This window comes from Syngnathoides biaculeatus, chromosome 18, assembly GCF_019802595.1.
Source record: "Syngnathoides biaculeatus isolate LvHL_M chromosome 18, ASM1980259v1, whole genome shotgun sequence".
NCBI lineage: Eukaryota > Metazoa > Chordata > Actinopteri > Syngnathiformes > Syngnathidae > Syngnathoides > Syngnathoides biaculeatus.
The window spans coordinates 11236685-11261246 of NC_084657.1; the positions used below are offsets into that span (position 1 = coordinate 11236685).

Sequence of the window (24562 nt, forward strand, 5' to 3'; positions counted from 1 at the left end):
GAGCTCGAGCTGCACAAACCTCAGCCAAGTCTGACAGGAGCGACACCTGCAGGTCTAATTTTTTTGTTGCATCCGCAAAGGATTGTGGGGTGTTTATGTGGGGGATTTTTTTTTTTTTTTTTTTGCAACAAAAGTGTCCCCTTTATGGGCGGGGAGAAAGCGTGTCATACAACGTAAATCGATCGAGAACGTGGCTCTGAGGAAAAACTGAATTCCGAATTCGTGATTTTAAGTCGACTTCCACGAATAAATCACGGCAAGGCTCAAAGATCGTCTGTTGTGGCAGTTGGCCAGATGATTGCTCGGTATAGGAAATTTCAGACTGAGTGAGCGCTCTTTCTTAAATTCGCCGCCCCAAAGTTCCGCCGAAGTAAAGCGATGCGCATGCGCACTGGCGGCGGAGAGTTGGGGGGGGGGAAATAATTTGCGAGCGAGGCGAAGTTGTGATGGCGGTCGCGATGGAGACTGAACAATTCCCTTACTTGCCTTCGGGGCTCGATCAAGGTGCGGACTTGTTGATAACGAAAAACACCTTCCTTCTACTGCGATTTTTTTTAACCGGCTACTAAATAACACTCGTTGCTAACTTAAGCTAAGCTAGCGACCGCCGATTGGTTTCCAAGGTCGTAGAAAGCTCGTCCGCGTTGCATGTTATTGTTATTATTTTTGCACAATGACGGGAAATGACTTTACCGGTGGGGCTTCGGGATACGCTAACATATGGAGTTTTAATGTGCTCCCGAGCTACGTGCGACTTGTGGAACTGATTGCATAGCTTAGCTTCCCCCCACGTTGAAGTCGTTAGCTTGGAGCTAGCTAGCGGGCACGCTGCATTTAGCTGAGATTACCTTTGATGCAATGCAACGATTCCCATTCTAATTTATGTTTATGGATCTTTTAGAGCAAGGGTGTCGAGCTCATCGCAGATCGCAGGCCATATTCACTCCAATTTGCTCTAAGTGGACCGATAAAATGGCTATAAATGTCTCCATATTCTAAATTGTTTCTGGGGAAAACGATTGCAAGCACGTTCTGAGAATGATGGAAAATATATCAAATCATACGAGCAATCTAGAAGAAGTCAACGGTGTAATGATTTGTGTTTTTTTTATTTACACTCGTGGGATTTGAGACCAAAGTGGATCTATATATGGACCGTTTATAAGACATCTTTCCCGGATACAGAAATAATAAATTACAAATTTCAGCATCCATCTTGAAATTTTGACCTAAACTGACTTATCGCACCGTAGAAACTATACTACAAATAATTAAAAAAAAAGGGTTACACCATACCAACCTCTTTTAAAGCGAAACTGTTGACTGATATGTAGCAATTTTCAGACTCTGAAAAATATTTCTACAGGGGTGATGCGTTTTTCCACAACTGTATTCTTCACAATGCAAAGGTGACACATTTTACATGAAGTAGGCTTACTTTACTCCTGAATTTGGGCATCTTTGAGCCTTTACTAGTGCATATTAAATCCTTATATCTCAGCCAAGTTCAGAATGTCATTTCAGTAGTAAGTGGATTGAATTGAAAACAATACTCTTTTTATAGCAGTTAATTTGTTTCCTATCCCCACGGACACTCCTGTTCTTAAATGGGTAGTTTCGGGTGGGCAATATGCGCCTCGTGATTGGTGTTAGTGAATAGCGATCGGTGAAAATATGAATTTAATGCAAATGTGAATCAAGAAGCCATTTTGTCAGAGATGGCCTCTTCAAACAATGAAATTGTCCTCTTGGTGTTTAATTTCAGTTTTGCATGACTTGTCTGTATTTTTGTCCTCCTCACCACAGTCAATAAGATGATCAAGGAGCACGGCGACCTATTTACAGATAACCTGTGCAGTGTTTGCAACGCCGTCCTCATATCAGAGTCGCAGAAGTTGGCTCACTATCAGGTTGGCAATTTATTAATTTTTTTGCTGGCATTGTTTTAAAGTTTTTGTTTTCTGTCTGATTTAGAGCAAGAAACATGGAAACAAGGTGCGACGTTACCTTTCCATCCAAAACGAGAAGGAGCCGGACTCCAAAAGGTTCAAGTCCACTTCCTCTGACGGTGTAAGTGGAGCCTTTAGTCGAGACGGGGGTTGCCAAAGGGGCGGAAATTTTCCATTGAGAGTTAAGATGGGGTATTTTTGAAAATATTCCAAATGATAAACTTCGTAGATCGGTATCATTACCCAAACATAAAGATTTTGTTTGTTATAAGTAGACACCCACAAGATTGATAACTCGTCTTTCCCACGTGCAAGGAGATTACAATACCTGAATGGAATGAACTCACACCGCGGGTGATTGCCAAGATATGTATCAAGATATCTTATTGGATGTCTTAAAGTCTGCCGGAGGGTTGCCGTTAAGATATCAACGCTGCCCCAGACATTCTAAACTTCATTTTGCCGTCGCAGGGCTAAATTGTTGGTTCCGGACGGTGAGTGACTTTTGCTTCTGTGTGCGTTCGTCTTGTCAGTTCGACGGCAACAACGGCGAGTCGGACCCGATGAAGATCTGCGACACTTGCAAGATGACCTTCACCTCGGCCGTCATGGCGCACTCTCACTACCAGGGAAAGATCCACGCCAAGAACCTAAAACTCAAATCCGTGGATCCTCTGACCCGTACGTATGCTGTGTTGGGGGTTTCTTGGATACATGAGGTTATGAAATGCACGAACAAATATTCACTCCAATTTGGACTTAAAAAGTGTTAGTGTCAGACTATATTTTTCCTAAACTGCACTCCACTCCAGGAGACGCCATACTCTTAAGTGTTGTCCTACTTTTCCCCCCTCCAAGGGGAAAAAAAACGCGTGATGTCACTTAAATGTCCAATCAACCTGACTTCAACATGTGTATTATTGCGCTAAACATTTTTTTTCCATTAAAAAAAACCCAAACATTTGAAAATCATGTAGTTGAGGTCCAATGAAAAGCCATACAATCATCAGAACATCAACAGTTGAGTCGGGAAGAGCATTTGGAAAGAATATTTTCTTTTTAGAGATACTGCCACAAGTGTGTTCACTTATTATAAGTTTGACTTTCGTAAGGCAAAAGTTTAGAACGCATTTTTCCTTCATTTCTTTTGTAAGTTTAATAGTTGTGCGGTGCTTTCATTTCAGAGTGAATAAGGAATTGACATGCATAAATTTAAATTAAAAATAAAAAGCTGGAGTCGTTGGGGTGTTCTATAACCTTTAATTGTTAGCTTATATGTGGGTGGCATTTAACAATAATTCGATTTCAGTTGTCTTTCTTCAGCAATGTTATTCATTTTTAAAATAATTATTTGAAACAAATATTTTGGAGTTTATTTGGAAGTGATTTTTTTTTTTTTTTAAATCTGATGCATGTGTTAAAAAAAATGCCTCTGATGTAAGAAATGGCCTCCTCCTAAAAGACACCTGGGCCTCTCTGAACTTGAATTATTTATTGGTAAGCTTTCTCTTTAATGTTTGTTTTTTCTTCCATTCTTTCCGCAGTAGCGCAACAGGGCGCACCAGCACCATCCAAGAAGAAAGCAGCAGCGCCAGCGTCGGCGGCGGCCGAGACGGCAGCAGCAACTGTCCAGGGCAGCGAGGGCAGCGACAAGGACCCCAACCGCTTTTGCTCCATCTGCCAGGCATCCTTCAACAACGCGCTGATGGCCCAGCAGCACTACTCGGGCAAGAAGCACAAGAAGCAACTCACCAAGCAGGACCTGATGAAGATCTACGGCACGCCCGCCACACCGGGTTAGTACCTAAACATGATGTCCCGCTCTCACCTCTTTATAGAACTTTACAAAAATTCTTAGTTCATTTTTATTCTTTTCAATTACAGCATCTTCAGCAAAGGGCTTGCCGTGTACCCTCTGCAACATTGAGCTCAACTCTGTGGATCAGTACCAGTCTCACATCAGCGGGGCCAAACATAAGAACCAGTATGTACACCACAGCCCTTGTTTTTCCATCTTTTGGCCATATAAGACGCCAACTGCAGATATAATGGATAGAGCTCGTGCACCTACGGCATAAAATCACGTGACTTTTGTTTACCTCGCCATATTGCCGGTCAAGCTAAGCAATGCTAAGTCGGTTGGAGATGACACGGAAATATGTCTCGTAGCACCACGCCCGGAATCTTGTCCGATACCGTCAGACATTTAGAAGGTGAAAATAAACCACAGTACGTGGAAAAATTAGATAAACTCAGCATAGAGGACCCATGTTTAATGCCGAAGTTGATGTTTTCGCCGATAAGAAATTGGACTGTTAATTCGCTTCCGTTGGATCTACACGTGGATCCGGTGAGTAAGTCGTCGAGATTTACAGGAAAAAGTTTGAAAGCGTAGAAAAGTCTGGACGCATATGAATACTTTGTTGATGGATCTGTTCTCAACCAAGAATAAATTCCACATAGTGATGGTTTTGACGGCTCGTGAACACGGAAGCGTGTTCGGCGACACGTTAAACTTTGCCGGAATCCATCGAACTTTTCAGCTAGTATTCAATACAAATACCAATATTTAAATAAATGACCCCTGGTTTTACACAAACTGGCATTCATTAACTTTGATTGGGGAAAAAAAAAAAAAAGAGCCAGAGTCGTCTCCACGGAATGTACACGGAAGCGATTGCGGCCACACACAACCTCTGTAAACCTCTGCGACAGACATTTTATTTTTTTTTTAATACGCATTGTTCTCAAATGAGCCAACCTGGCATTATAAACACGTTTTGGTACTTTGAGATTGGGAAGAATAATTGCTACCTGAAATGAAGCGATCGCTACACAGGGGTGTGTGTATTTTGGTTGGGCCCCCATCCATCACGTTTAATTGCGGAAATCCATCGATCTTTTCTGGTCTTTTCAGCCTGTATTCGATAGAATGACCTCTTTGAATATCTGTGTCGCCTGTTGTGACAACCAACATCACAACAGGTCTCGGGTATTGTAAATATTCTCCTCCGGTTCAATGTTGAGCAGCTCTGTTTGACAGGCAATATGGCGCCGTGAAAACGTGACGTCACGTGCACGAGCTCTACAGTGACGGTCCTCTAACTTTTTACAAGTACCACCTAAAAAATACATAATAAATATAGGGGGAAAAAAACGCCAAAAAGATTGATTACATTCAAATGTACATAAAAGTGAAATAAAAATGTAACCTAACTTTTAACCGTATGTATTACCACCACTTGTAGTGGCAATAGTGTCAACTGTTTTAGATGGTTCCTTCCAAATTAAACTCGCCATAACTTGGTTACAGAATGAAAAAATCTGGCCTGAGCCCGTCCGACAGCCAGCAGTCATCTGGGCCCCAAAACAAGCGCGCCGACGGCGACGACCAGTTTGCCGAAAACAACTACAGCGAGCAGCCCGGCAACGGCGCCTACCAATTCCGCTCGGGCGACCACTTCGCGTCCGGGGAGGACCAGTTTGTGACGGAAGAAAACCTTTTCGAGACGGAAGAGAACTTCTTCGGCATAGGAGGCAACATTTTTCCCGTTGCAGACGACCAATACAACGAAAGCAGCTAGTACGCCACCACTGACAAGTACTTCAACCGGGAGACTGGGTTTTGCGCCGGACTTTGGAGGATTCACTCAGAAACCAGAACAATAACAAAACCTAGCCCCCACCACAAGACCCCCTCTCCGCCATACAAACACAAAATAGCTTTTTCCTAAAATAGGAGTCTCAACCCCAGTGTGACGTTTTATTGTTTAAAACCTCTTTCTCTATTCTAGCAACAACGAGAAAAAAAAAAAAGCTTGTGACAGCCGCGATTGTTTTTCAGCATGCGATGACTTTAGAAATACTGCCCTTGAAAAAAATCACGAGACCTTCAATGGAGAACCCAAAAATCCACACGCATCACGGCGATAAGCTCGGTGGATGTTATTTCTCGTTCCAAAATGGCTACCGTCGTCGAGCCACAGCATAGCTTGGAATTATAATTTTTATTCATCTCACACTTTTTTTCATAATTTTCACTTAAATGCTAAAATCATTTTTTTTTTAAACCTTTTATGACAATTTAGTTCAAGAAATATTTACGACTCTCCTACTAGGAAGCGCGATTACGCTCAAATGCCGTTTTTCCACTAACGCTGGCGTCTCAAAACAATGAAGAAAGCAGCTAGGACGAGAGTTTCTTAAATTGGCCCTTCATATTGGTACGGGTGTACTTTGGAAGTAGATGAGTGCTGCCAGGATTTGAATTTGAGATGTAAAGTGATGACATTTTCGATAGTTGCTACAATTCGCTGTCTAAAATTCACCGTCTGTGCCACCAGGCAGGGTTAGTTCAGGTTACGTGACTAAGAAAGCGTGACCGGATTGGCTGGCTGTTGGGTTCTGACCTGAAGTGACCTTGCTCGGTGGCACAGATGGTGAAATTCAGACAGCGAATTGTAGCCAGTTGAATTGTTAACATTGAAAAGTTACACCGAAATACAACAATTGAAAATGTGATGACTTGACATTTCAAATTCAAATCCTGTGGAGACTAATCTGCTTCCATAGAGCGCCCTGACTTAACGTTGACGATTGTTGATCTCGACTGTTTTCTGAGCAGATTTGGGGAGGAAAAATGTCACTTGGCACAGACCGCACCACAAGATGATCATTCTGAATATCGGTATGTGCGTCCCCCCTGCTTGAAGAGACTGCAGGGGTTGCGAGAACCTGCTCGGAACCCTGGCTGAGCAGGTCCTATTTCTAGCGCCAGTGGAGAAGCGGCATTTGCACTCCTGCTTCGGAGGGGCCCCCTCGTGGGAACGACCCAAAGATGTCAGGTGGGCTCCATCGTGCCGCGTCCTGCTGTCAATTTCAATCTCACACTGGAAGTATCGCCGTCACCGAGAAGAAAAGTAGCTCGAAGCGGCTCTTCTACTGCGGTAGTTTTTCTTGTACCTTTGTTTTTGTTCCGCTTTTTTTGTTCCAGCAAGTGAACGGTCAATAACACACGAGTCCTGCGTTTCATAACGTCTTGAAGTGATGTCAAAATAGAAAAGTGATGTCAGTATCATTCAAGTAAGTCTTACCTGTCCTCGACCGGTTGAATATTTTATTACTGAATGTTTGCTTTATATATCTATTTAAAAAAAAAAAAAAAACGTGTGTTTTTTTCCTGCTGTACAGCTTGTTGTTATCCTCATTGGTCGTCATATTTTTGTCATCTTTCTGGCAAAATTGCAAGTTGTGCATCTGTTACATAAAAAAAAAATACATCCTTTCTCACAGTTTGCTGGATTTATTTGATTTTGTCGGAATATATTTTAAATTTACCCACTGGTGATGAGAATATCAATATAGGCGTATGCAGTTGGATTTCAAGATTAAAAAGGGGAAACGTATGATACAGATCCATTAAGCACAGGAAAGTACTTTTCAAAACACCAGTGATAAATAATCATTTGGATAGTAACTTGTAATTATTTTTTGAAAATGTACATTTTGCGTTTTCCGCTGGAAAAGTTTACTTCCTAAACTTCTTAATGGGAAACAACATCGTGAGGCGTGATGTAGTGAACTGCGTTTTATTTTTTATTATTTGGGCAAAACTCCCAAGCGGACTGGCGCGATTGCCAAGGAAGATAACAGATTACCGTGGTCACTCTAGCTGTTTTATAATACAAAAAAAAAAAAAAAAACGGGGAATATTTTAGAGGCTATGCTTGACTACGTTTACGGATTTCATTGACACAGACGCCACACTTCACTTTTTAGCCACAGGTACGTCAAATTCTGAAAGTTAAGATTGTAATTTTCTTTTTAATTGAATTACTGAACTTTTCTACCATATTCCTTCTGAGAATCACATTTATACTTTATATATATATATATATATATATATTTTTTTTTTTTTACTATACTACTTTTGTTGAAAAATGGTACAGCAAGTTACATTTTATTGCTATTTTGATGTATCTTGGTATTGTGATGTCATATCATGGCTTAATATGATTCCTTCCTCTTGTGTATTACAGTAGTATTGCATAGAGCTGAGACTATGAGAAGCACACGGTGGCGCTAGTGCACCTCCCCAGAAGCAGTTAAGTCTACTTTTATTCACTCTTGTTGCGGACATTGCAAAGAACTGCCTCACATTCTCATCATTCTCAAATATGTAACGCCAGGGTTTGAATGCGTGTGTGTGTGTGACGCAAACACAAACAGATAGTCTAGTGTCGATGCAGGTTCGCTCGGCTGGCAGTAAATTTACTGGTTGTCTCTGGACACCCCCCAACACACACCATGACAGCTTTAAATCTTTCAGCCTGACCCCGGAATGGAAAGCTTTGGGATAAATTCCACACAGGACACACGGGACACACACACACAATGGTTACACTATGCTGTCCTGTGGAGGAGACAGGATGCAAAGTCACTTCTCAAATAGAAAAGTGGTTTGTTCCCCCCCGTACAAACCATGGACACAAATTGCGCTTAAAAGTCACTGATGAAGTCCTAAGTGAGTGTTGATGTCAGTGTCAATTTTCTTGTTGCGTTGTGGGTCAAAATTAGTCGAGTTTAATACCCCCCCAAAAAATGTTTTTCAGCGGAAAAGCTCTCGTACACATAACGGTAATTTACTGATTTTCTGTTTTGTTTTGGTTAAAAAATAATCACTTCAATGCGAATCCTTAATTGAAAGCTCATTCAACATCCTTGGGTCAAACTCACTAAGGAACATTTGTTTCTGACAAAAAGAACATAATAATAATAAAAGTAATTAAATACAAACAATATTTAGTGGATGTGACTGATGGTGTAGTGATACACACGCCTGACTTTGGTGTGGGCAACGTGGGATCGATTCCCGCTCAGTGATGGTGTCGAAATCTGTAGTCTTCCTTTCGCCCGAAGCTAGATGGCATAGGCTGCGGCTCTCCCGTGACCCTTGTGAGGATAAGCGGCTTGGATAATGGATGAATATTTAGTGGGATTTTTCCTCAAGTTTTTTTAAAAATAGTCCTGATCAAAATGACCCAGCAACAGTATATTCCTGACAAAGACAAAAATAAACAAAATATAATTGGCAAGTTAATAACTTGATATTGACAATCTTAATTGTGATTTTGTTCCTCATTACTGATCTTCTTCTTTTCCTTTCGGCTTGTCCCGTTAGGGGTCGCCACAGCGTGTCATCTTTTGCCATCTTAGCCTATCTCCTGCATCTTCCTCTCTAACCCCAACTGCCCTCATATCTTCCCTCACCACATCCATAAACCTTCTCTTTGGTCTTCCTCTCGCTCTTTTGCCTGGGAGCTCCATCCTCAGCATCCTTCTACCAATATACTCACTCTCTCGCCTCTGAACATGTCCAAACCATCGAAGTCTGCTCTCTCGAATCTTGTCTCCAAAACATCCAGCTTTGGCTGTCCCTCGAATGAGCTCATTTCTAATCCTATCCAACCTGGTCACTCCGAGCGAGAACCTCAACATCTTCATTTCTGCCACCTCCAGTTCAGCTTCCTGTTGTTTCTTCAGTGCCACCGTCTCTAATCCGTACATCATGGCCGGCCTCACCACTGTTTTGTAAACTTTGCCCTTCATCCTAGCAGACACTCTTCTGTCACATAACACACCAGACACCTTTCGCCAGCTGTTCCAACCTGCTTGGACCCGTTTCTTCACTTCCTGACCACACTCTCCATTGCTCTGTATTGTTGACCCCAAGTATTTGAAGTCGTCCACCCTCGCTATCTCTTCTCCCTGTAGCCTCACTCTTCCCCCTCTACTTTTCTCATTCACGCACATATATTCTGTTTTACTTCGGCTAATCTTCATTCCTCTACTTTCCAGTGCATGTCTCCATCTTTCCAATTGTTCCTCTGCATGCTCCCTGCTTTCACTGCATATGACAATATCATCTGCGAACATCATGGTCCAAGGGGATTCCAGTCTAACCTCATCTGTCAGCCTATCCATTACCACTGCAAACAGGAAGGGGCTCAGAGCTGATCCCTGATGCAGTCCCACCTCCACCTTAAATTCCTCTGTCACACCTAAGGCACACCTCACCATTGTTCTGCTGCCATCATACATGTCCTGTACTATTTTAACATACTTCTCTGCCACACCAGACTTACGCATGCAGTACCACAGTTCCTCTCTTGGTACTCTGTCATAGGCTTTCTCTAGATCCACAAAGACACAATGTAGCTCCTTCTGACCTTCTCTGTACTTTTCCACGAGCATCCTCAAGGCAAATAATGCATCTGTGGTACTCTTTCTAGGCATGAAACCATACTGTTGCTCGCAGATACTTACTTCTGTCCTGAGTCTAGCCTCCACTACTCTTTCCCATAACTTCATTGTGTGGCTCATCAACTTTATTCCTCTATAGTTCCCACAGCTCTGAACATCCCCTTTGTTCTTAAAAATGGGAACTAGAACACTTTTCCTCCATTCTTCAGGCATCTTTTCGCCCGCTAGTATTCTGTTGAATAAGTTGGTCAAAAACTCCACAGCCATCTCTCCAAATTGCTTCCATACCTCTACCGGTATGTCATCAGGACCAACTGCCTTTCCATTTTTCATCCTTTGTAATGCCTTTCTGACTTCCCCCTTAGTAATCATTTCCACTTCCTGGTCCTTCACTCTTGCCTCTTCAACTCTTCCTTCTCTCTCATTTTCTTCATTCATCAACTTCTCAAAGTATTCTTTCCATCTATTTAGCACACTACTGGCACCAGTCAACACATTTCCATCTCTATCCTTAATCACCCTTCACCTTCTGCACATCCTTCCCATCTCTATCCCTCTGTCTGGCCAACCTGTAGAGATCCTTTTCTCCTTCTTTCGTGTCCAACCTGGTGTACATGTCTTCATATGGCTCTTGTTTAGCCTTTGCCACCTCTACCTTTGCCCTACGTCGCATCTCGATGTACTCCTTTCGCCTCTCCTCAGTCCTCTCAGTTTCCCACTTCTTCTTCGCTAATCTCTTTCCTTGTATGACTCCCTGTATTATGGGGTTCCACCACCAAGTCTCCTTCTCCCCTTTCCTACCAGATGACACACCAAGTACTCTCCTGCCTGTCTCTCTGATCACCTTGGCTGTCGTCATCCAGTCTTCGGGAGCTTCGGTTGTCCATCGAGAGCCTGTCTCACCTCTTTCCGGAAGGCCGCACAACATTCTTCCTTTCTCAGCTTCCACCACCTGGTTCTCTGCTCTACCTTGGTCTTCTTAATCTTCCTACCCACCACCAGAATCATCCTACATACTACCATCCTATGCTGTCGAGCTACACTCTCCCCTACCACTACTTTACAGTCAGTAACCTCCTTCAGATTACATCGTCTGCACAAAATATAATCTACCTGCGTGGTTCTACCTCCGCTCTTGTAGGTCACTATATGTTCCTCCCTCTTCTGGAAATAAGTGTTCACTACAGCCATCTCCATCCTTTTTGCAAAGTCCACCACCATCTGCCCTTCAAAGTTCCTTTCCTGGATGCCGTACTTACCCATCACTTCTTCATCGCCCCTGTTTCCTTTACCAATATGTCCATTACAATCTGCACCAATCACAACTCTCTCGCTGTCTGGGATGCTCAGAACTACTTCATCTAGTTCCTTCCAGAATTTCTCTTTCAACTCTAGGTCACATCCTACCTGTGGTGCATAGCCGCTAACCACATTATACATAACACCCTCAATTTCAAATTTTAGTCTCATCAGTCGATCTGATACTCTTTTCACCTCCAAGACATTCTTAGCCAGCTCTTCCTTTAAAATAACCCCTACTCCATTTCTCTTCCCATCTACTCCGTGGTAGAATAATTTAAACCCTGCTCCCAAACTTCTAGCCTTACTACCTTTCCACCTGCTCTCTTGGATGCACAGAATATCAACCTTTCTCCTAATCATCATGTCAACCAACTCCTGAGCTTTTCCTGTCATAGTCCCAACATTCAAAGTCCCTACACTCAGTTGTAGGCTCTGTGCATTCCTCTTTTTCTTCTGACGCTGGATCCGGTTTCCTCCTCTTCTTTGTCTTCGACCCACAGTAGCTGAATTTCCACCGACGCCCTGCAGGTTAGCAGTGCTGGGGGCGGGCGTTGTTAACCCGGGCCACGACCGATCCGGTATGGGATTCTTTAGATGAACGCTCATATTTGTTTGGCACAGTTTTTACGCCGGATGCCCTTCCTGACGCAACCTTCTGCATTTATCCGGGCTTGGGACCGGCCTACAGATTGCACTGGTTTGTGCCCCCATAGGGCTGCTTATTCCTCATTACTGATGATTTAGAATATTTGTGTTATACGTGTTTTTGACATACTTAGGAAATAATGAATATTCTGGTTCTGATGTCCTCGGTCAAATTGACCAAAAAACATAATAGGAAGAAAACTCTCTGATTATGCCAATCAAAGCACGATATCATCATTCATCTTTCTGCAGGTTTTTAATACTTGTTTGTACCGCTTTATTGTTGGACAAGGCATCCCGAATATATTGTACAATCTTACAGTATTGTTCAGTGATTGTCATTGTTTAGTACGTTATAAGAACTCATCACTTTGGTTCCTCCCGTCCTGCCGAACGCTCTTCGCTGTTGTTTTGTGCAAATAAAAAATGACAACTGTACACGGCGCCGTACGTGCTCACGCGGCTGCCGTGAAAAAAATTCTTTTTATTGTCACATCACGTTAGAGGCGTTTGTCTCGCGCCGGTTCTTCGCTTGCCAGAGCAGATTTGCGTGCAAAATAATATTCCCTTTCCATTTAAGAACAAATTCATTCAACAAGTTCGTTCACTCATTCATTCGTTTCATCCATTCAGATTCATAGGTAGCGAACTCAAACTGTCAGCATTGTGAGCAGCTATTAAACATATAGTATGTAAAGCATAAAATCTAATGAACTACTGTTAAATGTAAAATGTCAAAAACAAAACACCTTAGTGGGAAATGACAAAGGTGAATTTAATTTTAACATTCTTGACCGTCCTAGAATATTAGGGATTATAGTATATGATGTACAAAATATAAAATGTACATTGTTACATAGTAGATGGCAGAGATGTCACGGATGAAAAAATGTTTTGTGCCCATAATCCAAATAATTGCTATTTAACTGGCCTTGAGACGTTCATGGAACTGTAAGGAAGTGTGTGTGTGTGTGTGTGTGTGTGTGTGTGTGTGTGTGTGTGTGTCTGTTGCAGGTGGCTGACTGGTCAAATTACAAGGCCAGTAAAAGTGTACAGACACACACACACATGGGTTCATCCATGACGTGAAATTTTTCATGGATCACGAGAAATTCTTGTGACAGATGGACAAATGGCTCGTGTGTGTCTGTGTCTGGGTTGTATTTGTTTGCATGATTTTTGTCGGTTTTGTGTGAGTCTTTGGGTGTGTGTGCTTGTTGTGAGGGTGTCAAATGCGTATATTCTTTGTTTGTGTTTTATGCGTGTGCATGTTTTGTGTGCGAGGAGGATGTCTATGTGGCGTGGTGTCTGTGCGCGTTGTGTTTGAGTCTCCCGTGTGTGTGTGTGTGTTGTGCTTGAGTTTTGTGGTGTGTAGATTGTGGTTTTGTCTGTATATAGTGTGTGTGTTGTATTTATCTAGTGAAGTATTGAGTCTATGTTGTTTGTTCTGGTTGTACGTGTTTGTGAGTCTGTTTTATGTACGTGTTGTCAATGTGTTTTGTGTGTGTGTGGCATATGCATTTTGTTTGTTGTTTGTATGTTGTGCATTTGTTTTGTGTGTGTTGTGTTTGTAGGTTTTGTTTTTGTGTGGTGTGTGTTGGCTGTGTGTGCAAGCATGACTAAGCAGAAACCTGACCAACCGGCGGTCTACTGGACTTGTCAGACACCTGTTGCGCTCCCCACCCCCCATCCCCTCCACCACCACCACACACACAAAACTCCAGTCCCAGCCACCCTTGTTCAAACTGCCCCCCCCCCCCCCTGCACCCTTCTAGGCCGCCTTCGGACACTCGATATGCAGGGAGGGGGGCTGGGGAGGAAGGCACAAGAGGGAGAAAACAGCTGGATCAACTGAAGGCTTCCTCTTCAGGTTTCCGGTCCCGGTCGGACTTGCCAGGTCCGTGCGCTCCCAGTCCCTCCCCGACGGTTTCGGTCCATTGGTCACGTTGGCTAAGGGAGATGACCCGATGCGTGAGGATTCGGGAATTTTGTGAGTGCATTGACTTTCTTCTGACTTTGGTTAGTGACACCTACTGGTGATACGGTGATACTGCAGTGACGAAATTGAGGAAATCTGCAAAGTATGGACCACATTTTTATTCTATTATTATATTGTGTTAAATCTTCACACATACACTGCATTACCAACAATACTGTATATGCACGTGAAGTGCAGGTACTACTTTTCTCCACTAGGGGATCATCATTGTTAGATTGTCGGGAAGGCCCCCAAAGCTGCAGTCAGCACGACAGGTGAGCTGTTCCGCCCTCAAGCACACATCATTGATATTCTAACCTCTTGCGCGTTCCCTGAGGGACGCCAGTCGTCCTCGATGGACACGGATTATTACTACCACCTCATCTTTATGACCCCCACCGCTTAAGTGAACTGGGAAAAAAACTACTAAAAACTATTAGCTCTTTTCAATTGACCAAGACAAATCATTGCTGATTATAAAATCCAGAAAATATGCAGAATTTTTATTTGAAGATTGTTATTCATGTCAGCGTTGATTTGGGAAAGTGGTCGAGTATCTCCTTCAATTCGTCAGATGCCAACTTGCTTTTTATATTTAATACAGTGTAGTGACTCATTTGCATTATTGATACACTCACAATTCTTTGAGATTCTGGGAGATGCAGTGATATGGCGGTGAGCACTTCAGCCTTGCACCCGAGGGCCTATGGGGTCAACTCCCTGCTCCACTTGGGTTTATTGATGATTTGAAATTGTCCATAGCTGTGAACATGTTTTTCTATTGGCTGACAACTGGCCCAGGGGGTATCCCGCTTTGCTCACCCGCCACCATAATGCGGACAAGTGTTACGGAAAACAGATGAATGTCTGATTATCTTTTTTTTTTTTTTTTTTTTTTGTCTTACCTCCAGTTCATTGTTTTATTCCCTGTCCTTTCTCTGCTGTGGGTGGCAGTGCTCGAAATTCTACCAAGCAACAAGTGGCCTCACTTTCCAGGAACCTTTCCAGTTTCAAATGAGAACATAAAGGAAGGTATTAGGAAGGGACAAGCCGAAAGAAACTTACTATTAGGAAGGCTTTAGTCCTCCTTGGTACAAAGTCCCATTGCTACAAAACCAACTCGTCTCACTTTCTGACTATTTTAGGGACCCTTTTGGCGGTCAGACAGCCGCCCAGAGGATGTTTCTCCAGCTCCTTATAGGATACCCCGAGAAGACCTCCTGTTAGGTGCTAAATCTATCATCCTCTCTCCAAATCCGTTTCTAATTCAAACTCATTCACTGCTACTCCTGCATGTAAACATGGATATTTAAATTCAACAGCCATCAGTGGCAGTGAATTATTATTGTGATTTATTTATTTATTTTTTTTTTTTGCTTTTCGAGTTGTGAGTGATCAGGATTGGCTAAAAGGCCCCCCGCAAAAGAGAAGGAGGAGGAAGGAAGGAATCATCCGCCGCTGACCTCTGGAGATCACAGCACTCGGAATGAGAATCAAAAGGTGAGAGGAACACAGGCGGCTTTTATGTTTCCCCTTTCATAATATTGCGAATGAGGAGGGAGACCAACCCTGTGGTTGACTTGTGACCAGTCCAGGGTGCACACCGCGTCTCTGGGGGAAAAACAGAAAGTGGCAAAGAGGGCTCTAGTTACATGGCACAAGACACGTGTTTTTTGTTTTTAGCGTTTGCATTCCGAATCCACAGAAGGCCCAAGTGTCTTCCTCTTGATTTGTGTTGACAGTCTGCAACAATTTGTAATACACGTGTCACAGGGCCGCCAAAACTGGCGACAGACAGACAGAGGGAGGCTTATGTGGAGCCTTTAGGTGGCAGACAGACAGGGAGACGGTCGGGTGGACGCTTAACCCGAGAGTACCCACGGGATCACATATTTAAAAGAGGATTTGCATGTCTTGGGTTCTCTAGGGTTAAGTGCGTAGATGGGTCAGTGATGTGCGTCGCCCCCTTAACAAGACCCGACAGTTTTCACGAGGCTGCTGGTGATGGCGACAGGAACGATCGGCTCTGATTAAAAGGGTGTGATTTTAGCTCAGGAGCACTTGAAGGCCCCACTCATATTTATTGCGGAACAAAACAAAACAAAAGTACAAAGCAACGCCATCAGTTTCAAATCCAAGACGAGTGAAGCAACATCTCAGGGAGGACCACATCAGACTTTTTTTTTTTTTAGCTTGAATCTATGTAACATCGCCTCAAATAAATTTGCTACTAAAGCAAAATAAATAAATACGGATAACAGAGGGTTCGTCTCCCCCCCCCCCCCCAAATTTAATTGGGAGCGATTACAAATCAAAAATTCCACTTCACTGTCCTCAATTCCCAAGTTCCACATTCGTTCACATGAAGTGCTAAACCGGAAAACTTGTAAGTTTTGTTTTTTTTTTTTTTTCTTTCCAAAAGTCTCCTGTGATAGACGGTCCCACCCGTGATCTCACTCGAGAACAACCGCTCGAGGAAAAGGATGCAAAATAAAACAGCTCATTTTGATTTCAAATATCTGACAATGGATTTTTTTTTAAGGACTAATTTAGATAGAAAACAAATCTGTATGTCTATTTTTTTAATCGTGATTTTGATCAATTCTGGGTCCCCTGTCTAATATATTGCTTAAGTCATAGCAGAGTTGTCGGTGGATGGCTAAAAAAAAAGAAATACCACCCCGTGTTTGCTTCCTGTGTGCTTCCTCTGTGTTGTGCGCCCCCCCACCCCCTTTCCTGCCTCGTTCTCTTGGCCGCAGCTGTATGTTTTCATGGTGCATTTCCACTCTTCCACGTTGAACGTTCTGCGGCGCTTAGCACGAGCAGATTAGCATAACAGTCTCCACAGGAACCTTGTCAGCATTAAAAGTCACTTCCTCTCGCAAGTGCTTTAACTTCATAATCTGTCCCTCCCACCGGCCCCCGCCCCACCCGCGACCACCTCAACCCCGGCTCCCTCCAAACCCGCCGGTGCTGACAGTCTCGCTAATGATGTAGTGCAGTCGACACGCCACCGGCGGGCCGGACGACCTTCGCTTGGCTTCCTCCCGCTGGAAAATAATTAAGACGCAAAATAGGAGCGCAGCCTAAAATAACAATTATATTCCTTTAACGAGGAAGTCAGTGCGTACTTAACCTTTTCCGCCTTTGATATCAAACACTTTCTTGGTCTTGTTTTTAATCAAGAATTTACATTTACAACTTGAGCTCCGTAAATAAGCCACTAATATATCACATCGAACCTTTTGACTATTTTCTGATGATCTATTATTACACTAATGAAGAAAAGAAGCAGTGACCTGAAAAACTGGCCATGAGCAAGCTGAAAGGGTAGTAAAATCGGGCAAGGCCTGACGGTAAATGCTGTTTGTGTTTTCTGCTGTTCAAGCAAAAAGGAGCACCAGTTTGGTTGACCACATTGTTTACAGTTGTGCAACCACAAAGGAAGGATGTTTTTCTGAAGGCCCACCAAGCGTGAATTCCAAAACCCGGTGTTTAATGCTTAAAAGCTCGACGAGCCAACAAAAACGCAATCTATTCTGTTTCCGGCATATTTGAGGCCCGCCGAGGTCTCGCATCGCTGCCACGTTTCGCCGCAAGGACTCCATCCGGAGGGCTATTAAGACTGGCTCATCGGATTGTTAAATAACAAAACGCTTTTGTTTTCCCTTTCAGAGTCCGTCCATATTCCCAAGTTCCCACATCCGGACTGGGAAGCAAGGCTGAGAACAGGGAACAGGTGGATCTACAGCCTCTGTTCAGCTGGAGGCTGGGACTGGAACTTTCTCCTCTCTCAGCTGTGCTCCGGGTTCCTTTACCAGAGGTGTCAAAAGTACTCACACTACATCTTTAAGTAGTAGGACAGATACCTTTGTAATCAAAATGGTCAAAGTAGAAGCAACCCTCGCAAATGTCCGATTCATTCACGATTGAAAGCGTTTCTGTCCACAAAAATTTAAAATAGGGTCTAAAATGTCAGATAATTCTTGATCCTTGGGGTATTTTGATGAAAGTGCACCTCTGAAATGCAAGGAAGTCACCTGTGAAGTGTTCAAACTGTTAAAAAAAAATGCATTGTCTCCTTTAAACTCGGTTGGTAAACTAGGTAAAATTTGAGATCATTTGTGCAAAAGTTGTCTATGTCGGAAATATCCCAAGTTTTTAACGACACCTTGTACTATTGCTGCGTTGGTGGTGTTCAAGAAAACCAATGAACTTTTTCAGGTTTTTTTTTTAACTCATCTCTAGCCCCAAAGGTATGATAAATACACACATACGCACATAACGGGCAGAGGGTCGAGTGTGACGTGAGACCGCAGAAAACGTCCCAGAGCGTATTTTGGACTGGAGATCGTATTTCGCCCCTCAGCCACGGCGCACCGGATAGATTTGATTATGGCAACTGCCGCCGGCCAAATCTAATTAGCACGTTATCCGTGGCAGGATGTCTGCCTCGTGTTTCAGCATTTCTTAGCGTCTCGGCTCTTTCTCGGCATGCTGAGATGGTCCCACTGTGTTTTTTTTTTTTGCCCAAAAATGAGAGAAGCAATATTTTCGACTCGAGATATAAATGAGGAGGTTGTTGGAAAAACAAGAAAGACCATGCTGAAGTTGCCTCGCAAGAATATGTTCTTCGGTCCCATCATGGATTTAGATGAAGACAATAATTCAAGACATAGAACATTCAAGACATTTTTTGGGGGAATAAAGTAGGAGTCTGATTGGGTGAAACACAGATGAACCTGGAAAAGAGAGATGAGGACTGATGGGGCAGAGGTGGGAATCTCGGGATGTGAGTGACTGAACCTCCGAAGAACCAGAGCAGGACAGATGAGGTCTGATGGGGTAACACAAGGAAATACCCTAGAAAAGACAGGGGGGGACAGGTTGGTTAGCACAAGGGAATGCAGATGTCTGATTGGCTGAGATGAAGATTTGACAATATAGACCGGGACGGACAGGACACAAGTGGGGAGAACACACTGGAACACCGGGGATCTGATTAGCTGAGACTGAGGGACCTGGTCAAGACGCATGAGGACTGATGAGACATAAGTTTGGACAACACACCTGGAAAGAGGAATCTGATCAATGAAGAACCAGATGGACCAGGACCCAGAATAAAAAGACTGGTAGAAGACAAAGGTAATACATGGATTGGATTGGCTGAGACACCAGGAGAAGACAAATGAGGACTGATGTGGGATAGATGACTTGTGAGTCTACACAAAGTCATTTGCTGAAATATTTAACGATGAGGACAAGAACATGCTTACAAATGGGACAGAAGTTGACGAAATACAAGGGAATACCGAGGGTTGGATTTGCTGAGGTACAGATGCACTATGACCCAACAAAAGAAGATTGGGAGAACTCAAGGGAACATAAGTAGGACAAACGCAAGCGAATCCTGGCATCTGGTTGGTCTGAGAGACGGATGGATCAGACCAAGAGAGATTGGGACTGACAGGGCACAAGTAGGGGAACACAAGGGAACGTAAGGACCTGATTGGGAGAGACAAATGAACCAGGTAAAGAAAGACTTGTGCGAGAACGCAAGAGATCTAATTGGCTGAGACCCCAAAGAGAACCGGATGGAAGTGACAAATCCAGAATGCAGGGATCTGCTTGGCTAAATCAAACCAGGAACTGCTTAACCTCGTCCGCCAGTGCATGAATGGAGGATTTCCTTAGCTCGGTGGGCACAGCGTCATGACTTTCACGCTTGACTGGGCCTCACCGGGCCGAGCTCCAAAGGCTAGATTATGTCACAAAAAGGTGAACTGTGGACAAGGACGTGCGCGGTGTTTCTTCAATGGTGCACTTTGGGTCCCGCCGCGTCTTAGCTGTTCTTTTAGCGTTCGGCCGCTCCCTGCGGCTGACGCCGGGACCACCCACACCTTGGATTATTTCTCCGTAGTTCCTCGCGCCGCACGGATCTTATTTCAAAGAATTCAGAGATTTATTGTACTTTAAAAGTGTTTCTTCTACATAAATGCTCACATACACCTGTATTTTGTTTTCAAAATATTGCGTTGCTCTTTTAAAAGTACATTTTGGCATTCATGGCTCTCTCAACCGAAGAGGTTCCCGACCCCTGATCTGTGCGGTCCGGACTTTTGTCTCTCTTGCAGAAATTGGGTGACATTTGGGATTGCGGGAGTTCAACAAGGAGTTCAGTCCAAACCCACAGCACATATTTTGTGTTAGACTGAATACATTTTCATGGGAATATACTGCGTGTATATATAGGTGGCATGGTGGGGCATCGGTCTCACAGTTCTAAGGACTAGGGTTCAAATCCGGCCTGGCCTATGTGGAGTTTGCATGTTCTCCCGTGTTTGTGTGTGGGTTTTTTTTCTCCAGGCAGTTCAGTTTCCTCCCACATCCCAAAAAACATGCAACATGAATTGGACACTCTAAATTGCCCCAAGGTGTGATTGCGGGTGTGAATGGTGGTCTCTATGTGTCCCGCGATTGGCTGGCAACCAATTCAGGGTGTACCCCACCTCCTGCTCGATCACAGCTAGAATTGGCTCCAGCACTCCCGTGACCCTTGTGAGGATAAGTGGCTCAGAAAATGGATGAAATTATGTCAGTGTGTCCTGTAATTGGCTGGCGTCCAGTCCAGAGTAAGAGGCAGGATTCTTGCAGTTAAGGAGAAGATTCCAGCATAATTTAGTCAGGTGTTTTGAGTGTAAAATGTTCAGCTTGCACGGTGCAAAACCTCTGGGGAGGGGGCAGGGGAGAGAGTCGGTGGGGGCGGGGGGAGCATTTGTCCCCGATGCATGTCAGAGGTTAAACTCACCCGACTCACCTTTCGTACACACGCCGCAGAATGCTGCCGTGACGGCATCTCATGTTGCATTGTTTCTCAGTTTGAGTCAGATGCCGTCCAAGGGTTCGCTTTTTCCATTCACACGACATTTTTGCATTTTTAATGAATTTTTAAAAATGTGTGTGCTGATTATCAGTGCCTGTGTCACCCATTCCACCAGTTAGGCTTTTTCTACTTTTTGAGTGCATATCAGAGAGTTAAAAAATGTAATTTACACACCCCATGCTAAAGGATTATTGCTCGATAATTTTCAGATGGAAAGCGTTGGCCTCACAGTTCTGAAGTCCCGGGTTCGATCCCGGCCCCGCCTGTGTGGAGTTTGCATGTTCTCCCCGTGCCTGTGTGGCTTTTCTCCGGGTGGGCACTCCGGTTTCCTCCCACATCCCAAAGAACATGCAACATTCATTGGACACTCTAAATTGCCCCTAGGTGTGATTGTGAGTGCGGCTGTTTGTCTCTATGTGCCCTGCGATTGGTTGGCTACTAGATGGATTTTTTTCTGATTTCCCTTATCTGACTTTTATTGCAAGGGAGAGTAAATGGATGTATAAATTGAGTGGATCATTTCATACTGATTATTGGATCAGTGTCTTCAGCAATGTGATCTCTGTGAGGCAAACAAAAGCCTGAAGTGAAGGGCAGATGGCTGACATGCGCCCCCCCAAACAACAAAAAAAAAAAAAAAATAGATATCCATTTGAGGTCTCACACTGTGGTCTGTCCACTCTCGCCGTTTGAGATAGAGATCTCCCAGCTGCCCCTGGATAGGTCTGAGACTCCGAAATGGCTTCCAGGGACGTGTGACCTCCGGGGTGGGGGTCACAGGTCAGAAGTCAAAAAGCCACACTCCTTCCTCTTGACTCTGGCTCTGGACAAAGCTCGCATTGACTCCGGGGGCTGGGACGGCGCTGGAGTCATCGGCGTTGTAGATTCACTAAAACTAATGTGTGCTTTCTTGGTGCATACAACATGTCACTCATTTCAATTAGACGATTAAAAGAATCAATGTGCAAAATAATAATCATAAGCCCGACAACCACACCTGACAAATACGCCCAAACAATATCGTTATTATTATGTTCCGAAGTTGACGTGGTGTTAAATACGCACGGTTTTTTTTCGGTTCACGTCGTCGACGAATGAGTTATTCTGAGTTTGAAGACCGAAATTCTAACTATTAGGTAGAAGTGGAAAAATCCCCGCTAAGCCTTTTTTAAATTTCAGAGGATTTGTGCTCGCTGCCTACAAATATCAAGTTCGCGCCGCTCGCGTTCAGCGTGGATACGAACACAAGTTGCAATGGCTTTACGTATTCTTTTTCTGCTTTATCACATATTCTGATAAAGACCTTTCTGCAGTTTGTGTTCTTATCAACGCCGAATGTTACAGCGGCCCAAACTCCATCACGCACTCGTCGCCGTTGAGAGCTGCTCTCAATTTCCGAGCGTCTGGAGTTAGGCGAGCTTTAATTGGCTTGGTTTGAATGAGAGTTTGGTGCAAGTTTCCCTGAGAGACAAAGAAAAGAGTGATTGTTACGTAAAAGTGTTTCAAACTCAAAAATGAGCCACTAATTGGAGAGAAGAGAGGTTTTGCAGAGGATCTTCCACAGAATCTAAATTTTTAAGTCGGAAAGTGCCGTGGGCTATCCCAAATTAAATTGCGGGGAAAACGAGTCATTTTGGTACTTGGAGCTGCTCCACTTTGTATTTTTAATCCGTGCTCAACCCGAGCGGGCCAAATTTGATGACATGTTGTGTTTATTGGCCCGAGTGGTGGTTTCAATTTCCAAGTCTCTGGAAGTAATACTGCACTTACTTCAAGAGTAGTGTTCAAAATTGCTCGAAAACTGGGCTCCGCAGTTAATGAATCTCTTGTACAACCGTCCACATTTTCACTTTTGCAAGAAATCCACCTCAGAATTTGGAGTGGAATGATTGGCCATGCGAGTAGAAATCCCACCGCTCTTTTCCAGTGTGTCAAATAGAGCTGTAAACCCCGGGTGAGGGTGGGGGTGGGGGGGTCGGGAGGTTGCAGCAAATAACGCACACGTACTAAACACCTAACGGCCCCCCCGTGCACTTCAACTTACAATGGCCGCGTTTGTCCAGGCGGAGCAGCGCGGAGGTCTTGACCCGGGGACCCCGGCTACTCCCACGGCCTTCAAAACAACAGCTGGCACTGGAGGAAGGTTGCGAGATAAGGAAAGGAGGGAGCGAGCGGAAGGAGAGGAGGCGAAGGGAAAGGAAGGACCGAGGCACACTTGTTCTCTCTCTCTCGTGACGCCGTCCTGTTTGTTTTGGAGGTTGTGGAGGGAAGAAAAAAAAAGAAAATGTAACGTCTTATCATCACCGGAACCGACTCCTCTGGATTCTGGAATCCAAGTTCACTGGCGTGATGAGAGAGACTCGCCAGACACTACATTAGGTACCCCTGCGTAGTCCAAAGTTTCTCACTTAAATACAAAAAAAAAAAAAAAGTTTCTTTTTGAGGTCGGCGTTTGCCGTGGTCAAAAACTGGGAACTGTTCCTAAAATTTTGCTCACCTTATTACGCTACATAAAACTAATACAAACCAATAAAAAAAATAGAGGTAGATAACAGTTACTTATTATGGCTAGTTTGAATGTTAGTATTTTATTAGTATTATTTTAATTTTTATTGGCTGGCAACCAGTTCAGGGTGTACAGGGTGAGGATTATCGGCTCAGATAGTGGATGGATGCATTAATCGTTATTATTTTTGTAATACAATAATCTCAAACAACTAACAAACCTAGTACAGTTAATGTTAAAATAAATTTCTTTTTGTCCATCTATTAGTATTTACATTAATATTTAGTTGTGTATAGTGCAATACAGTTGCAATAAATGTCCAAGCAGCTTATCAAATGGGATCATTTATTCAGATGTGTATATAACTATATATCCATCCAACCATTTTCTTGGCCGCTTATCCTCACAAGGGTCATGTGCCATAACTATATATATATATATATATATATATATACATTGTATATAATTTATTCCTCAATAATATAAATTAGTGTAATCATTTTCTAACATTTTAACTAAGGAACCTATTTTATTAGCATTCATATTTTGATGCTGTAAATATATTTTTATCTATTTTTTTCCAGACTAAAATATTCTTATGATTTTGTCACGGTCTTCAAGAACTCAGCAGCCAAATTTCACATTAAAAATATATTTTGGAAAATACATGTACAGTATTTCATATTTATATTGATGCACTTTGTTTATCTCTATACAAATATATAATTTATTCTTCAATAATATAAATTGTAGTGTAATAATTTTCTACAATTTCAACTAAGGATGCTATTTTATTCGCATTCATATTATTGATGCTGTAAATATATTTTTATATATTATTTTTCACACTAATGTATTCTTATGATTGTGTCACGGTCTTCAAGAACTCAGCATCCAAATTTCACATTAAAAATATATTTTGCAAAATATATTTACAGTATTTCATATTTATATTGATGCACTTTGTTTGTCTATACAAGTACATTTGTTTAATATCACAATCATTGGCTTAAAGCACGCCTTGCTTGAACCAAAAT

The 24562-nt window shown here is 43.1% G+C and overlaps 1 protein-coding gene across 3 annotated transcripts; it reads left to right on the forward strand.

The window, feature by feature from the left end:
- The first annotated feature begins 346 nt into the window (after positions 1-346).
- On the forward strand, positions 347-18355 carry znf346 (zinc finger protein 346). Of its 3 annotated transcripts, XR_009792483.1 has the most exons (14): positions 347-504; positions 1807-1910; positions 1975-2070; positions 2483-2630; positions 3494-3745; positions 3834-3933; positions 5263-7031; positions 7988-8052; positions 13934-14148; positions 14355-14411; positions 15091-15168; positions 15282-15363; positions 15522-15636; positions 17812-18355. XR_009792483.1 is itself a non-coding variant. In XM_061803413.1 (7 exons), exons 1-7 carry the CDS (start codon positions 447-449, stop codon positions 5531-5533), a joined length of 1029 nt encoding a protein of 342 aa, XP_061659397.1. In that variant the 5' UTR covers positions 347-446; the 3' UTR covers positions 5534-7240. The 3 variants fall into 3 exon arrangements, 2 of the variants coding, with proteins under 2 accessions (XP_061659397.1, XP_061659398.1); XM_061803413.1 differs by lacking the exons at positions 7988-8052; positions 13934-14148; positions 14355-14411; ... (2 more) ...; positions 15522-15636; positions 17812-18355 and having other exon boundaries at positions 5263-7240; XM_061803414.1 differs by lacking the exons at positions 347-504; positions 7988-8052; positions 13934-14148; ... (3 more) ...; positions 15522-15636; positions 17812-18355 and adding an exon at positions 623-1409.
- Positions 18356-24562: the final 6207 nt, after the last annotated feature.